Below are 15,716 nucleotides of genomic sequence, written 5' to 3' on the forward strand. Positions count from 1 at the left end.
TGCAGTAATGGAGTTGACTGCCTGAGGCACATCAGCGCGGCCGGGGGGAACGTCATGATGAGAAAAACGCTGAAGCATGACGGCAAGTGTAAAGCTGGATCCAATGCCGTCACGACATCATCAGATCCACCTCATCGATAGCCGATTTGCTCGCCTTATTAATCCACCCATTAGCCTACAGATTCCGCATTTTTCTCTCCTCGCCGCCCTGCAGCTCTGCCCTTCACGTGCTGACAAGTCGATTACTTCCTCACGCCACCTGAGTCAACATCCAGCTCGACAACCAGCTCGCCAGCTGAGTAATTTCCTGCTGCTTCCGTGCCTTTGTATAAGTGCCACCACCACCAACAGCAGCAGCGTCTTCCAGCAAGACCTCCCTCCACCCCGATCGACAAGCTGTCTCCCCCACTCCCTCTCCGTCTCCTCTCGCAGTCCGCGCGGACAACACCACTCAGCAGCCTCCTCCCCACCGCCCGCCTGCAAACCCTCACCCGCCACTTCTCGGCCTCGCCCTCCATCATGGCCCCCATCCAGAAGGAGTGCGACTTCCTCGTCCTCGGCGGCGGCTCCGGCGGGCTCGCCTGCGCCCGCCGCGCAAGCGGCATGTACGGCGCCAAAGCCATTGTCGTCGAGGTCAAGCGGCTCGGCGGCACGTGCGTCAACGTGGGCTGCGTGCCGAAGAAGATTACGTGGTATGCGGCGGCGATCCAGGAGACGCTGCACGAGGCGAAGAACTACGGCTTCAGCGTCACGCAGGACAAGCCGTTTGACTGGAAGTACTTTAGCGACAAGCGCGCCGCGTACATCAAGCGCTTGAACGGGATTTACGAGAAGAATTTGGTGAATGATAAGGTGGAGTATTTGCATGGGTTGGCGGCTTTCGTTGATCCGCATAAGGTCAAGGTGACGTTGGATGATAATACGGAGGTGAATATCACGGCGAAGAAGATTCTCGTGGCTGTCGGCGGGTATCCTGTGGTGCCGGATGTTCCTGGCGCGGAGCATGGAATTACATCGGACGGCTTCTTTGAACTCCCGGAGCAGCCGAAGAAAGTCGCCGTGGTGGGCGCGGGATACATCGCCGTCGAGCTGGCGGGCATGTTCAACGCGCTCGGCACGGAAACGCACCTGTTCATCCGGCACGACAAGTTCCTGCGCACCTTCGACCCGATGGTGCAGGACAAGGTGGTGGAGGAGTACGAGCGACAGGGCATCCACCTGCACAAAAAGTCGACGCCGAAGAAGGTGACGGACCTGGGCGGCGGCAAGAAGAAGGTCGAGTACAGCGACTCGAACGGCGAGGGCTCAGTGGACGTCGACTGCCTGCTGTGGGCCGTGGGCCGCGCGCCAGAACTGGAGAAGCTCAACCTCGACGTGACGGGGGTGAAGCTCAACGAGAAGCAGCACGTCATCACCGACGAGTACCAAAACACCAACGTCGAGCACATCTACTCGCTGGGCGACGCGTGCGACCGCGGGTACGAGCTGACGCCCGTGGCCATTGCAGCGGGCCGCCGCCTCGCCGACCGCCTCTTCGGCGGCATCAAAGACGCCAAGCTCGTCTACGACAACATCCCGTCGGTCGTCTTCTCGCACCCGTGCGTGGGCAGCATCGGGCTGACGGAGCCGGCGGCGCGCGAAAAGTACGGCGACGAGAACATCAAGATCTACAAGAGCAACTTCACCGCCATGTACTACAGCATGTTCGAGCAGGAGGACAAGGGGCCGACGTCGTTCAAGCTGGTGTGCGCGGGCAAGGAGGAGAAGGTGGTGGGGCTGCACATTCTCGGCATCGGGTCGGACGAGATGTTGCAGGGTTTTGGCGTGGCGGTGAAGATGGGCGCGACGAAGAAGGACTTTGATAGCTGTGTGGCCATCCATCCTACGTCTGCTGAGGAGTTGGTTACGATGAAGTAGGGTGGAGTAGAGGTCGGATGCAGACCGTACATGGAGTGCTGAAGTCACTTACATAAGCAATAGAGTGCTTCAACGAATTGATCCCGTCGGGTTGTTTGGCTTGCTCTAGTGATGAGGATCCTGCCTCGCACGTGGAGGACATTACCTCGTCGCGGGACGCAGATCCCCCTTCCCGTACCATCAACCATTCAACAAAAGAGACCCGGCCAGACCAGGTCGGCAGAAGCCGTTGATTCCATCTCAGCTTACATTCTCCCATCCAGCAAATCCTCCGCATGGCTGGAAAACAGGGAAGGTGCAGACGACGCTGTTATAGGAGAGGGAGTGCATGCGCATGTATAAGCGTCGCCATCCAAGGAAAACCAACCACGCACGCCCGCCCGCCTCTCGCGTCCTCCCGTCCCGTGTTCCACCTGGGAGGATTTGACAAGCGCAGGGCAAAAGAAGGCGATGACGGGCGCAGGAGGGCGGCGTTCGTTCCAAGCGATGTGTCTCGAGAGAGCTTGGTGCATGCATGCATGGCCGCCAGCAGCATTTACAGCAAGCTGGACGCTCGGATCCCTCCCTGCGCCTCGCAGGCGCCTTTTCGGAGATTTGTCCGAACTCATGTTCCAGCGCCCACCTGATGATCAGTAACAAGGCTGTTTGCTTGAGTTTAAGTCGTGCGGCGGATTGGGTGTGGGCAAGCGGTGTGGCTGCTACGCCCATCGCGCATGTCCTGAGCTGAAAAGGGCGCCACGGAGGCGTGCTTCTTGCCGACCGTTGTTTTGGGGGACTTCAGGACGCAGCGAATGGATGATGTTGTGAGGTTCATTCAAGTTAGGTGGCTTGACTCGAGTTGCTTGTTTAAGCTTGCCTCCCCCGCTGCCGATCACCCAACGGCCGTACGGTCTCGACCTTCGCCCGTGTCCATCACCAAAGACAATTGCTAGCGATGTGCCAGCCCGCATCTTGTCCTGAGTACTACAACGGCTGCGTGAAGGATTAGTGAACTGGCAGGATCCCACGCCGATGCAGATTGCACTCCAACCAGGTTGCCGCGCAGAATCTGGCTCCCAAACGTATGCACGTTGCAGTAATTGAAGCATTTCTGCCCGGATTACCGAGCATCATCCATCAATCACAGATCGTGGGCGAAGCGAATGCAGGGTCCAATCTGCATCGACATCTCACAGTTACAGATGTGGCTGCCGCCCGTTTCCGTGCCTGGTTGGAGAGCTGCCGCACACACACACACACACACAGGTTTTCGCGCGCCCTGCGTCTGACCCTTCGCTTGCACCGTACATACCTGGACTTTCCTCCGGCGCATGGCCCAGGGCATCGCATTCCCCTGCACAATACGAGCAGGAGAAGCTGTCCCGGCCCCCGGGCCTCGTAGCAGCGAGCGGCTCGCACGGCTGAAGCTACTCAGCAGCAGCAAGGTGCAACACGGGAAACCGCCGAGGGCGCGAAGGCCGCGGAGCGCATGCAGGTACCAGGGAAAACAAGGTCTGGTGGCGCGGAGTGAAGAGCGGGCTGGGCGGGTTGGTGCCTGGCTCGCTGGGCTGTGGTTGGCGCAAGCCTCGTGTTCCCACTGGCCGGAAAGTGCGCGCTCGATACGAGACGCCCGTCCCGGCTGACACTTGCTCTCAGGTACTGCTCTCGTGATGATGGGTAGGGGTGTGTTTCGCTCTTTCTTCGCTCGCTGACTGGCTGGCTAGGCTGCCCTAGGCTACCTTTGCCTTTTTTCTCTCGTCCGTACGGGAGTATGTTTGGGGTGCGTACCATGTATGGGTGGAAGTGTATATGTATGGCCTCCCATCCACCCGCTCATCGTCGATCACTTGCCTTTGATGGTAATCTCCCAACAATACAACTCCCTTCTTGCTCTCCTTTGAACACCATCTAACAAATCGTCCTTTGCTTGTTGAATACCCCAAATCAACACACATTCAAAAAGACAACACAACAATGGACCACCTCTGCCCCCGCGCCAGCTTCCCCCAATCCCCATGTCTAGCCTGCTTCTCCCGAACCACCGCCACCACCAACAACGCCGAAACCTCCACCATCCAACAAATCCGCCGCCCCTCCAGCGTCGCCAGCGTCACGAGCATCATGTCCTTCCCCGGCCGAGCCGTCAAGCGCGCCACCAGACACGCCAACCGCCTCAGCCAAATCATTTCCGGCATTCTGCATTCCCCGTCGACAACTTCGCCCTCTCCTTTCGCTGCGAATGCCTTTGCTGCCCAGCCTTTCGCTTCTTTGGCAGAGGGGGAGAGGCTGCGCAAGGACTCGGCTACGCTGCCTGTTCTCTGTCCGCTTGTGAGGAAGGTGGCGGGCGGTGTGCAGTGAGGGGTGTTGTGGGACTGGATTCTGTCGTCGGGACTACCGTCCATTGACGAAAAGAAAGAAGTCGTGATGGAAAGGGATGGGATGAAAGACGAGACGAAGGACACGAACGAGGAAACCCGGAGACCGCTTTGATCAAGGAAACAAGGACGCTGCTGCTGTGCCTTTTGCTTTGCCTGCTTATGATTGATGGCCTGACTCACCTACTCTCTCCCGACTTCGACCTCCTATCCAACCAACACCTTCACATCAACTACCGGACGTCGGAGGACCCTGGACTGATGCTGCCCTGCATCCGTGACTCGTCCGCTGCATGCCGGCGTCGATCTTGACCGATTATTCCAGCTTCAACTAGTCGCTGGCTTTTTCTTCACCGCGTGCTGCTGGTGCTGCCGCGAGCACGCGGAGCAGGCCTAGAGGAAGCTTGCTGGAAGTCGGACGAGGGACTGGACTCCACCTCCGAAAATGAGTGTGTGAAGGATCCGATGCATGTCGTTATGAACTGTATCTCTAGTTTGTTTTAGCCTCATGATTGTATCGTCTTGTCCGACACGATGCTTTGTAGAAAATAGCAAGAGGGGTTTCCCAACCAGTCCTCATCCCATCCCATCCCTTCCCTTTTCCCATGAAAACGCCAACCCGATTTTGAGACCGTTTCCCTCATGCACACGCTTGAACGCTCCAACGTCGACAGCAAAAGCAAAGAGTCTACGCCGCAACAGCAGCCCCACCATGCACCTGCTCCAGCCGCCTCTGCTCCCTCTGCTCAGCAAACACCTCCCGGCTAATGGCCAGCACCCGCTCAAACCCCTCCCTCCCCTTGACAGCATTCTGCCGGAAGCGCTCCACCGTAAACTCCTCAATCGTATTCTTAATCTTCTGCCACCCGCCGCAGAGCGCGATAATCTTCGCCCGCTGCTCAAACACCGTCCGGCCGCGCCCGGCCTCCCCGGCCGCGGGCGTGTACACCACCGTCTCCTGCACGGACAGCAACTCGCTCCACGTCAGGTTCTGCGAGCACATCGTCACCTTTTTTGCGTGCGGGTCGACGTACGACACTTCGTACACGAGGCTCGTGTCCTGCGCGCCCATGAAGGTCCGCAGCCATTGTGGTGCATTCTGCTTGCAGGTGATGAGCCGCTCGGTGCGCAGGATGTGTGTGCTGGGATCGAGGGTGCGGGTGAGGGTGTCGACGGCGATGACGTGCGAGCTTTGGTTGTTCCAGTCGCAGTACTTGCGCCAGTTGTTGGTGCTCACTTCTTCCCAGGAGTACTCGAATTCCTGGCGCGAGGAGAAGAACTTCATCGTTTCGGGTGGATGGATGGATGGATGCAGTGCGCTTATTGGCACTTTTCGTGTTCGGGAGGCAAAATCGAGGAGCTGGGTTCCCGGAACGCGTCGCAATCGACGGGAGAAGGTTCGTGGCGAGGTTCGTAGGCCGTGAGAGTCGTCAGCGTTGTCGTAGGTCGAGATGAGGGATGGATGAAGATGGAACAACGAAAATGTAGATGCGTAGGGCCGGGGTTAGTTGAAAAGGTACGGGGTACGCTGGTACATCGGAAGGACATGGGGAATAAAAATGGTCTGGGCGGCCGGAAAAAGTCAAAGGGTCTCTGGTCGCTGCCGATTTCCGCCGACATGCCATAAACGGCTAGCTTGGTCACGGCTCTGCGGGACCTTTGATTGGTTGCTCGTCTTCCGTCTTCGTATCGAATATAGCAGCACATCTTCAACCTCGTATCCTGTCCTCGCCTGCTTCCAACAACCCCCACCAGTGGCATGCTCCATTTTGCAAGACGGATAACGAAACTTGGACCAAGTCGCTGCTACATCCGCCGCATATCAACCCAACCCCCAACACAAAACCAATATGACCCCCTAAACATCCTCTTCTGCGGCTCCGATGCCTTCTCCATCTACTCCCTACGCGCCCTGCACGCGCTGCAAACCACGCAACCCCACGCAATCCACAGCATAGAAGTCGTCTGCCGCCCGGACAAACGCGTCGGTCGAAACCTCAAAAACGTCCGCCAAGTCCCCATCAAATCGATCGCGGAAGAACTCGAGCTCCCTCTGCACCAACTCGACACCTTCAAAGGCTGGTCCCCGGCGCCGCGGACTAATCTCGTCGTAGCCGTGTCATTTGGATTGCTGGTTCCGGCGCGGATACTGGGAGCGGCGAAGTATGGCGGGCTGAATGTGCATCCTTCCTTGCTGCCGGATTTGCGGGGTCCGGCGCCGATTCCGCGGGCGCTGTTGGGGCGGAGGGAACGGACGGGGGTGACGTTGCAGACGATGCATCCGACGCAGTTTGATCGGGGGGTTGTGTTGGAACGGACTGCGGGGGTGGATGTCGAGGGGGAGACGGTGGGGAGTTTGGTGGATGCGCTTGGGAGACGGGGGGCAGAGTTGTTGTGCGGAGCTATTGAGAGGGGTTTGTTTCTGGGGCCTTTTGATGGCGGGGAGGCGCGGGTGGATGCTGGTGATTGTGAGTATGCGTCTAAGATTACGGCAGAGGATCGCCGGGTAAACTGGACGACTTGGAGTTCTGAAGAGATTCTGCTTCGTGACCGAGTTCTCGGTCGACTCTGGGATGTCGAGGTCTATGCCAAGTGTCATCCTGGCGGACCAGCGAAGCGAATCACTTATCACGGACCCTGGATGGTTGTACAGCACTCCAGCGGTACAGTTCAAAGTGGAGATGTCGTCCTCGTTGACAGCCCGAACAACGATGGCGTCTTGCTGGGAATCGCCACGGCGGATGGGACGCTAGCGATTCCTACAAGCCTGACGATCGAAGGGGAAGCCAAGGGGAGAGGGATGCAATCGCTGGTTGCTGCTGTGCAGCGTCACAGTAAAGAGACATAACACAATGTCTTGCAGCGAACGGCTGAAAATCAAACAAGGCTATTTGCCACTATCAGATCGCGCACATTCAAAACCTCGCCTCGACCTTCTGTTCGATATCTTGGATGGCCTGTTCGTCGTGTTAGTCGATTGCCTCAAGCTATATTCAGAAGAAGAGGGAGAAAAGACGTACCCATTCCGACCTCATCTTCTTACTCCTAGCCTGGTCCACCTGGGCCTTGGTGAAGCCCTTGGCCTCCACAGCCGGGTTATAGCCCAGCTTGTTGTGCTTGCCAATCTCCTCGTTCGACACAGCCTTGGCCACCTTGCCGTCGGCGCGCTTGTACACCGTCACGACGACGGCACCGCCGAGGCCGAGATTGTGCTGCAGGGCGACGTCGGTGCCGTCGATGAGGCGGTTGTTTGCCCAGCCACTAGATTTTTGTTGCGTTAGCAGTCACGCCAGATATATGTATAATGTGATGACTGACCGAAGATGCCACACCAGCTCAGCGCACTGTGCGAGACCCGTGGCTCCCAGGGGATGGCCCTTGCTGATCAACCCTCCCGACGGGTTGATGACCATCTTGCCTCCATACGTGATGTCGCCCTTCCGCACCATTTCGTGCGCCTTTCCAGGCTCACTCAATCCAAGCGCGTCGATGACGACCATCTCGTTCGCACTGAAGCAGTCGTGAAGCTCACACACCTTCACGTCCTTGGCATTGACGTTCGCCTCCGCCAGCGCCGTCTTGGCCGCATACTTCGACATTTCGAAGCCCATCAGATCGATGCTACTCCGGCTGAAGAGCGACGGTGCATCGGTCGCCAAACACTGGCCAGCAATCAACACTGCCTGGCTCTTCAAATGCGGCCTGGCATCCAGGAATTCCTGCGACACGAGCACGGCCGCCGCACCACCGTCGGAAGTCGGGCAACATTGCAGCTTCGTCAGAGGCTCGTGGATCATGGGCGAGTTGAGCACCTGCTCCAGCGTGTACTCATCCTGGAACTGCGAGTATGGGTTCCTCTTGCTGTGCTCGTGGTTGACGCGTGCAATTTCCGCAAAGTCCTCCTTCTTCGCTCCATAGCGTTCCATGTATTCCCGGCCAGCGTTGCCGAACATTTGCGGGGCGCCGGGGGCATTGGTAACGCCGCGCGTGGTCTTCATCATCTCCGCCGAGGTGCTGGTCGGGTTGGCGCGATCATTGAAGAAGCTCTGCAGCGAACCGGGGAACATCTTTTCAAAGCCAACGACGAGTACAGCGTCTGCCATGCCACCTGCAATCATCGTGCGGCCGAGGTGCAGCCCTGTGGAGCCGGTGGAGCAGTTGTTGTTGACGTTATAGATGGGAATCTGGGAGAAATATCAGCGTCGGCCTCTCTGGCGACCTCCCACTCCTTCCCAACGATCCGATCGTTTTCTGGACGGCATCGTCGGTCTCTTGCGCACTTACTTGCGTCATGCCGAACTGGTAGAACACTCTTTGGCCTTTCTAGGGTTAGCCAGTGCTTTGGTATCATGTTGAGGTGTTGGTAGAACAAGTCCCGCGCCCAGAGATCAAGTTGCGACAGATGACAACCACAAGCCCCGCCAGCGGTGCCATTGCTGCAACCGACCTCCAGGCAACGAGCAGGCTCTTCCTAGGAATCCGTACCACACGTGCTATCCCCGTAGCAGTAGCATGCGACGCCAGTTTCGATGTCGTCGTAGTTGATTTGGGCGTCGAGGAGCGCTTTGATGCCAGCTTCGAACCCCAGCTCGGTATAGTCGATTTTGCCGCGCGGTTTGACGAACTTGGTCATGCCCACACCGAGCACATAGACCGGGGCCTTGGCCTTCGTTTTGTGCAACGCCATGATGTTCGTCGGTGGTGGGAGTGGAGTGGGTGTTGAGGGTTCGATCGGGTGAGGACGACGGTTGGATTTCGAGGCTTGTTTGGCGCTGTGGTTGACTGATGTTATCAGAGGTCGCACAGATGCAAAAGATGGAGAGGATACCGCAAAGGATGAAGGAGATATCGCTGTCGGGGTGTGGAGGTGGTCGAAGTGAGGTGGCGGTGGTGGAAGCCGAGGGCGCCGAGGTTCGGCAATACGCGGGGATTGCGGCCTCAGGCATCAATATGTCATGAACTTTCAACAAGCCTTCAGTGCAAGTGCAAAAGGATGGATGACGGCAAAGGCTTCCATACTGCGCGTTGAAGTACACCTCGTGCATGGAGATAGGAATCTTCGGATGGTATAGCACACTTCAGTCCGCTTCGAATACACGACAAGCGTTGATCTTGATTGGAAAGATCTCATCTACCCATAGCATATGAACGCCACTCCCACATGCAGGCCTCTACGAACGGGGCTTTTCCTTCTTCTCCTTCCATAGCGCTAGCAGACCCACGCCAGAGACCTTGACGACCTTGAATCGCACACCGGGAATATCACCCTTGGCCTTGCCCTTGCGACCGAACCCGGCGAGGAGCACTTCGTCGTTCTCATCCACAAAGTTCAAGCAACCGTCATTGGGGACTGGTGGAGTATGTTAGTGCTGTTTGGCAGTGGAAGCGGTGTCCTTGGACATCTAGACGGCAGCGTTGGGTGCTCCGCAGAGGTGAAAGACATACCGAAAGCTGTGACCTTCTTGCCGTTCTTGATGAGCTGCACACGCACACACTTTCGGATGGCGGAGTTGGGCTGTTTGGCTTCGACGCCGACCTTTTCGAGGACGATGCCCTTGGCGTGAGAGGAACCCTGAGCGATATCATGTCAGTCAATGTATTCTCTCATCTGTTCCGCATGCCACCCATCCATCCATCTTCCAAGTTCTCCAATGCCAGTATCACCCTCCCACAATCTTTCGCCTATCCTCCTCTTCCTGGATGAGTGACAGTCGTCGAGGGAATACGTACTCCGAAGGGTGATGACTTGAAGGCGGTTCCAAGGTGTCGCTTCTTGTAGTGCAAATCGGCCCATTGCTGCTCACGGCGGTGGTTGCGCAGCTTGCGCGCGGCGTTCAAGCCTCTTGGCTTTCCTTTACCCATCTTGACTGCAGGTATTGTTAGCAGCGGTTGTGGTGATGGATTTGTCGTTCAGATATGGGCGTGCGGAGTGGTGCGAGAGACGCATTCAGCTGCTCCAGGAACAGCGCGAAATGGTCCGGCGATAATCTCCTGCCCTCTGTGGATGGATCGGGATGGTCTTACCTTGTGTTGCAAGGTCAGATGGTGTCTAATGAGGGTGTGTCGTCGTCACTGTCGGATGTTCAAGATTTTGCCAGCGAGGATTTGATGTGCGGAATTTGGTCTTGGCGAGGAGTTCGGTGTCAAAAGTCGGTGCGAATACCGCGATATTTGACAAAAGTGCTAAATTTGGCGCCGTCGCTACCTCGCCTGCATGTGTACAACACAATTCTCACCTGATCATTGTTACAACTCAATCTGTTACCGAGTACGAGGGTGGTCCCAGACGTGATGCCCTTGGTTAAAAATTTCCGATAATTCCACCGCGACACGAGCAATGTGCATACCACCATCTCACCGTAACCAATAACGATCTGCACGCGACATTTATTGCCCAGAAATGCCCAGACATTGTCATGCGACCCGAGGTGAGGTTGGTGGCACGGGTGCGATATATAAGAGTACAAGGTAGCAGAGCAGGAAATCGCTGCTTCGTCTCTTCTTTCCTGTCCATTCTCTCCTCTTCATTCTGCTCATTCCCTCTCTCAACCTTGACTTCCACGGCAGATAGCCGCAAGCTAATGATGGGCTTCTTTCGCAAGGGGGATGTCGTGAACACCCCGTCACACTATCCAGATGTCCCAGAGAAGGGCCAGGTGGTACCAACAGTCGAGGGCTACAGCGAAGACTTCGCAACCGTCTGCCCGCCCCATACTACCGAACGGAAGCTGCTCGCACGAATCGACTTCCATGTCATCCCATTCTTGTGCATAATGTACCGTAAGTGATGACTCCCCATTTCAGCACCATCAGACAGGCGCACTGAAACAAAGAACCCACAGTGCTCGCCTTCCTGGATCGCATCAATATTGGCAACGCCAGTGTGTATGGACTCATTGAAGACCTCGACCTAACCGGCCAGCGCTACAACATCGCGCTCACGATTTTCTTCGTGCCCTACTGTCTCTTTGAAATCCCTTCCAACATCCTCTTGAAAAAGTTCCGGCCGCATATCTGGCTGTCGGCAAACATGTTCATGTTTGGCTTGGTTACGATTTTTCAGGGGCTGGTGAAGAGCTACGGAGGTCTATTGACTACACGCTTCTTTCTGGGCGTGTTTGAGACTGGCATGTTTCCGGGATGGTGAGTACTATCGCTCATCTCATCGTTGGGATGGCCTGACTGACACCTGCCTCCACTTTAACAGCTTCTACCTCATCGGCATGTGGTACAAACGCCAGGAAGCGCAGAAGCGATACTCCTTCTTCTTCAGCTCCACCACTCTGGCCGGAGCCTTTGGTGGTCTACTCGCCGCCGCAATCGGCAAGATGGATGGGCTTTCGGGCTACGCTGGCTGGAGATGGATCTTCATCCTCGAAGGCTGCCTCACCGCCTTCGTCGCCATCTTCTTCTTCTTCCTGCTGCCCGACTTCCCCGAAGAAGCAAAATGGCTCAAAGAGGACGAACGAAACTACGTGACCGCACGCCTTCGAGCAGATCAAGGAAACTCGGCCCGCGAGCGCCCCATCACGTTCAGTGATGTTGTCAACGTGTTCAAAGACTACAAAGTCATGGTCGGCGCGTTTATGTATTTCGGCCTCATTGTGCCGGCATACGGCTATGCCTACTTCGCCCCGGGGATCCTTGCGACCTATGGCTACAGCCCCATCGAAACTCAACTCCACTCTGTGCCGCCGTGGGCTGCAGCATTTGGATTCTGCATGCTCATCGCCACCCTCTCGGATTACACCGGGCACCGCTTCGGGTTTGCCATCTTCTGCATTTGCGTTTCCATGACAGGCTTTGGCATTCTGATCTCCGTGCACGACCGACTGGATCTGCAATACGCGGCACTGTTCCTGGTGACGATGGGCACGTACACTGCGATGCCAATCGTGGTGTGTTGGTTCAATATGAACCTCGGAGGTGCGTACTCCAAGAGCCTTGCGTCGCAACACATCTCTCAAACCATCCACTAACACGTCATACAGGCCACCACCGTCGCGCCGTAGGAAGTGCATGGCAAATCGGCTTCGGCAACACAGGCGGCATTATCGCAACATTCGCCTTTGTCGCCTCCGAGAAGCCCTTCTTCGTGACGGGCTACTCCATCTGTCTGGCGTTTGCAGCGCTGTCCATCTGCTCCTGCGTGGTCTATGGAGCTGGATGTCTGATGGCGAATCGGAATCGGGAGCGATCTGCATTCAATGTTGGACTAAGCGAGCATGAAAAGACGGCGTTGGGAGATCTGAATCCGGAGTACCGATATCTGCTGTGAGGCTGGGGGAGACCATTCGACAGTGCAAAGATTAGTCTACGAGAACTCGTTCTCTTCGTTTCATTGAAGCTTCCATTGCGACTCGCTTTCTTTGTCGTTTGACGTTCCCACTGCGACTCACCCCGAGACTCACGTCAGGTGTGCATCAGAGCAGCAAGGATGCGCGTGGTTCGGCTTCAGACCTTCTGGGGAAGCTCCGGCGCAGCAAACTGGCATCGTCATGGACGTGATTGCATCACATACAGTCCGCACTTTGACCAGAAGACACAGGCTGAATTGCGTCTTGATGAAATGGTGTTTTGGTGTGATTATCCCTATCTCTCACCCGTCGATCTCTTGATGAGTGGTGCAAACGCCATTGGAAGTCTGGGCAGCTGTATCTTTAACCGAGTGGGGCCCCTCCACACACGACGGTCGTGCAAGCTATGGCGGGGGCAAGGCCCGAGCTTGCAGCGCTCTGGATCGAGGGTCCTTGGAGGGACAGATAGAGTCGCGTGCTGCCCACCTCCCATCTCTTGTAATTCTTACGAGCTCAGTGTCTTCCGTCTGTTTGCCATCGACAACCCATCAGAAGAAGGAGGTTTTAGACGAGAATCATCGAAACCACCGCCCATCCTCACCCACATTTCCCCACACTCCGCGGTGTTCCTGCAGCCGTTCTGCGGGTCGTGCTAAACCGGATTAAGCGAAGTCACGAGAGCACCCCAGTGACTGGACTGACGACAGGGCCAGCTGCTCTTCTCGACTCTTCCATTCTTTGTTATCTGCCACTCACAACACCCTCATCATCCAAGCCTTCATCACCAAAGCTCTCAACTGCCTTCCCTTTATCAAAACACCAGTCTCTCTCATCTTCTTCTCTCACCACCAAGCTCTCCATCAGTAAGTTTCCCGCTCCCTTCCGGTATACAAACACCCCCCATCCCCCTCCAATGGCATGTTAGTCATACACGCTGCCAACAAGCTACCCAACCCCCAAACCCATCACCATTCATCCAATAACCCATCTGAAAAGCAACGTATACCAACTAACACCCCACCCAGTGACCCGCACCCACAAGGGCAACGACCGTGACCACGTCGGCCTCGCCAACGGCACCGCCGGCCCCGAAGAGCATCTCCCCCGCTACTTCGCCAAAGCCGGGTACGCGGGCGTCGATCCGGCGGGCACGAAGAAGCAAGGCGGCGGCAAAGGCAACTGGGGCGTGGAAGGCGTCTCGGAGCTCGAAGACTACGACTACAACATGAACAAGCAGCGCCGCCGCACCAACAGCTCCACGCACGCCGCCGGCCACTCGGGCCTCAAGACTAAGTTCGAAGCCATCGACCCCGAGGTCATTGAGTATGAGGAGGAGATGCATGGGCCGCAGCAGGAGGATTTGGAGAAGTTGAGTACGTCGAGCTCCGCTGGGACGGTGGAGGAGGCGGAGGAGAAGAAGTAGGCGGGTTTTGTCTCTTCTTCATTTTTCTCGCCATGACGTCCTCTGCTGTGAGTGTATGCTATGGTTGAGGATGCGTGATGGCGTTTTGCTGGTGCAGGGGGCTTAAGGTCCAAACAAGCAGGGAGATGCTATGTGCCTCCTCGGATACGCAGTCATGAAGGAAAGGGGTGTTGTAACAATAAGAAAATGAGAAATGCTTGCGGTGCAAGTTCAAGTGAAGCTATGCTCCTCCATGTCTCGTATCAAAACAGTCTATACAAACGCCGGCCTTGGAAAGAATCCTGCGCGACGACGATCCGAGTCGTCATATTAGACTGTAGCGCAGCAACGCCTGATCGTGCCCCAGAACGCCTCATGTGCATACAAGATCCATCCCTCAAAATCAAAGCTGCACATCATTATTCAACAACCTCACCTCCTCCCCAGGTTTGAACGCCGGCAGTCCAATATACGGACACCCATCGCAGCGGAACGCATCGCCAAGCGCGCAATTCCCGCACGACCCGACCTTGCCCTGCACAGTGAAATCCAGCTCGTTCAAGTCGCTCGTCGTCAGCTTCGCGAGGTTGGCGTCGGCTTGGGCGCGCGTGGCGGCGTCTTCGGCTTGGATGCGCTGTGCCAGGCCGCAGGTGCAGTCTTTGCAGGCTCGGCGGCGTTTGGTGTTGGGTTTGCAGGCTTCGGCTGGGAGGGGGGTTGGATACTGTTATACTTGAGAGAGGGGGAGTACGTACGGATGTTGAGGGGTTTCTTGAGATCTTCTTCGCTGAGGAGCGAGTTGGGGTCGATTTGCCCTGCTCGCGCCAACTCTTCGTTGCTTGGGATTTCCATGTCTTCGCTTTCGTAGCCGTCGTTGTCGTCGAAGTCGTCGTTGGTGTCGATGAAGCCGACGCCGGCAGGGGTGGACTTCAGAGGGGCGGCAGCGTGGCCATTCGCTTGCGCTAGGGCGCCGTTGCCAGTCGAAATGTCGTCGCTCTTTCGCTTGATGGTGTTTGCCGCTTCGACGCTGTTCGCCGGCACAGCAGCTGCATTCGCCTTCTTCTTGCCGAGGCGCAGCGAGACCGTCTGATTCGATGCCGGAAGCGGCTTCACCATCCCGTCGCCAGCATCCTTCACAAGCCCCGCGAGAATAGCCTCCGTCTGCTCCGCTCCCGCCGCTCTTCCAAAACTCCCATCTTGCGACTTCACTCTGCCTCCAGCCTTGATCGAGGCGACAATGCGCTCCATGACGTCGCGGTCGAACCGAGGCAGCGCGTCATCTTGCCGAGAGCCAGCGACGTCGGCGAGCAGGAGGACAATGTCGTACGTTTCGGCGGGCAGCGCGACGAGGCCGAGCGCGAGCCTATCGAGCATTTGGATGTCGGTGGCATTGCGGTCGTAGGCCTCGGCGACTCTCGAGAGGGCTTCGGGATGGGATGCGAGGGAGGGTGGGGCGAGGAGGAGGGTGCGTTGGGATGCGGGCGCTGCGCGGGCGTTGGGCATGTCGAAGTCGGAGGTGGTGTCTATGACGACGCCGGGAGCCATGGTGGGTGTGTATGGCTGTGGTGTCTTTCGTATGGACAAGCGGATGGAAGAAGAGGTGGAATGATGTGATGTCCAGAGAGATGCGAGGATTTAAGCTTAGAAATGCATGCGAAAGTCAAAAACGCGGAAGCCGCAAGCGGTAGAATGGCTGTTAATTATTGATGATCGATGAGACGCCTAATAATTGCCCCGTTCTCTGCGTCT

At 56.8% G+C, this 15,716-nt stretch overlaps 12 protein-coding genes across 12 annotated transcripts; 6 read left to right on the top strand and 6 right to left on the bottom strand.

Annotated features, from left to right (window-relative positions):
* Positions 1-130: 130 nt before the first annotated feature.
* BDY17DRAFT_302958 (uncharacterized protein) lies at positions 131-2,019 on the top strand. Its single transcript, XM_033734483.1, has one exon. The coding sequence runs from the start codon at positions 520-522 to the stop codon at positions 1,915-1,917; it is 1,398 nt and encodes a 465-aa protein (XP_033586517.1). The 5' UTR covers positions 131-519; the 3' UTR covers positions 1,918-2,019.
* BDY17DRAFT_302959 (uncharacterized protein) lies at positions 2,020-2,727 on the bottom strand (the record flags this gene model as incomplete). Its single annotated transcript, XM_033734484.1, has 1 exon — positions 2,020-2,727. A coding segment is annotated over exon 1 (463 nt), but the record flags the coding sequence as incomplete, so codon positions are not given.
* A 1,143-nt stretch (positions 2,728-3,870) lies between these two features.
* Positions 3,871-4,254, top strand: BDY17DRAFT_326946 (uncharacterized protein; the record flags this gene model as incomplete). The annotated part of the gene is made up of 1 exon (XM_033737596.1): positions 3,871-4,254. The coding sequence occupies one exon, from the start codon at positions 3,871-3,873 to the stop codon at positions 4,252-4,254; it is 384 nt and encodes a 127-aa protein (XP_033586519.1).
* Positions 4,255-4,959: 705 nt separating this feature from the next.
* Positions 4,960-5,556, bottom strand: BDY17DRAFT_318554 (PRELI-like family-domain-containing protein; the record flags this gene model as incomplete). The annotated part of the gene is made up of 1 exon (XM_033736201.1): positions 4,960-5,556. The coding sequence occupies one exon, from the start codon at positions 5,554-5,556 to the stop codon at positions 4,960-4,962; it is 597 nt and encodes a 198-aa protein (XP_033586520.1).
* Positions 5,557-6,126: 570 nt separating this feature from the next.
* On the top strand, positions 6,127-6,843 carry BDY17DRAFT_236135 (formyl transferase; the record flags this gene model as incomplete). The annotated part of the gene is made up of 1 exon (XM_033730298.1): positions 6,127-6,843. A coding segment is annotated over one exon (717 nt), but the record flags the coding sequence as incomplete, so codon positions are not given.
* A 277-nt stretch (positions 6,844-7,120) lies between these two features.
* On the bottom strand, positions 7,121-9,148 carry BDY17DRAFT_302964 (thiolase-like protein). Its single transcript, XM_033734485.1, has 5 exons — positions 8,757-9,148; positions 8,556-8,590; positions 7,590-8,455; positions 7,292-7,532; positions 7,121-7,228 (listed from the first exon to the last, which is right to left on the bottom strand). The coding sequence occupies exons 1-5, from the start codon at positions 8,956-8,958 to the stop codon at positions 7,187-7,189; spliced, it is 1,386 nt and encodes a 461-aa protein (XP_033586522.1). The 5' UTR covers positions 8,959-9,148; the 3' UTR covers positions 7,121-7,186.
* Positions 9,149-9,442: 294 nt separating this feature from the next.
* Positions 9,443-10,133, bottom strand: BDY17DRAFT_256549 (40S ribosomal protein S23; the record flags this gene model as incomplete). The annotated part of the gene is made up of 3 exons (XM_033731612.1): positions 9,443-9,621; positions 9,717-9,843; positions 10,002-10,133. The coding sequence occupies 3 exons, from the start codon at positions 10,131-10,133 to the stop codon at positions 9,443-9,445; spliced, it is 438 nt and encodes a 145-aa protein (XP_033586523.1).
* BDY17DRAFT_29239 (uncharacterized protein) lies at positions 10,012-10,599 on the top strand. The gene has a single exon (XM_033732812.1). It carries the CDS (start codon positions 10,188-10,190, stop codon positions 10,509-10,511), a length of 324 nt encoding a protein of 107 aa, XP_033586524.1. The 5' UTR covers positions 10,012-10,187; the 3' UTR covers positions 10,512-10,599.
* Positions 10,600-10,749: 150 nt separating this feature from the next.
* BDY17DRAFT_302974 (major facilitator superfamily domain-containing protein) lies at positions 10,750-12,631 on the top strand. Its single transcript, XM_033734486.1, has 4 exons — positions 10,750-11,051; positions 11,114-11,414; positions 11,479-12,197; positions 12,263-12,631. Exons 1-4 carry the CDS (start codon positions 10,853-10,855, stop codon positions 12,547-12,549), a joined length of 1,506 nt encoding a protein of 501 aa, XP_033586525.1. The 5' UTR covers positions 10,750-10,852; the 3' UTR covers positions 12,550-12,631.
* On the bottom strand, positions 12,617-13,061 carry BDY17DRAFT_302975 (uncharacterized protein; the record flags this gene model as incomplete). Its single annotated transcript, XM_033734487.1, has 1 exon — positions 12,617-13,061. The coding sequence occupies one exon, from the start codon at positions 13,059-13,061 to the stop codon at positions 12,864-12,866; it is 198 nt and encodes a 65-aa protein (XP_033586526.1). The 3' UTR covers positions 12,617-12,863.
* BDY17DRAFT_302976 (uncharacterized protein) lies at positions 13,062-14,212 on the top strand. The gene is made up of 2 exons (XM_033734488.1): positions 13,062-13,431; positions 13,594-14,212. Coding segments are annotated over exons 1-2 (399 nt in total). The 5' UTR covers positions 13,062-13,430; the 3' UTR covers positions 13,992-14,212.
* BDY17DRAFT_302978 (cytokine-induced anti-apoptosis inhibitor 1, Fe-S biogenesis-domain-containing protein) lies at positions 14,213-15,716 on the bottom strand. The gene is made up of 2 exons (XM_033734489.1): positions 14,723-15,716; positions 14,213-14,672 (listed from the first exon to the last, which is right to left on the bottom strand). Exons 1-2 carry the CDS (start codon positions 15,510-15,512, stop codon positions 14,374-14,376), a joined length of 1,089 nt encoding a protein of 362 aa, XP_033586528.1. The 5' UTR covers positions 15,513-15,716; the 3' UTR covers positions 14,213-14,373.

This window comes from Neohortaea acidophila, assembly GCF_010093505.1.
Source record: "Neohortaea acidophila strain CBS 113389 unplaced genomic scaffold BDY17scaffold_10, whole genome shotgun sequence".
In the NCBI taxonomy this organism is placed as follows: domain Eukaryota; kingdom Fungi; phylum Ascomycota; class Dothideomycetes; order Mycosphaerellales; family Teratosphaeriaceae; genus Neohortaea; species Neohortaea acidophila.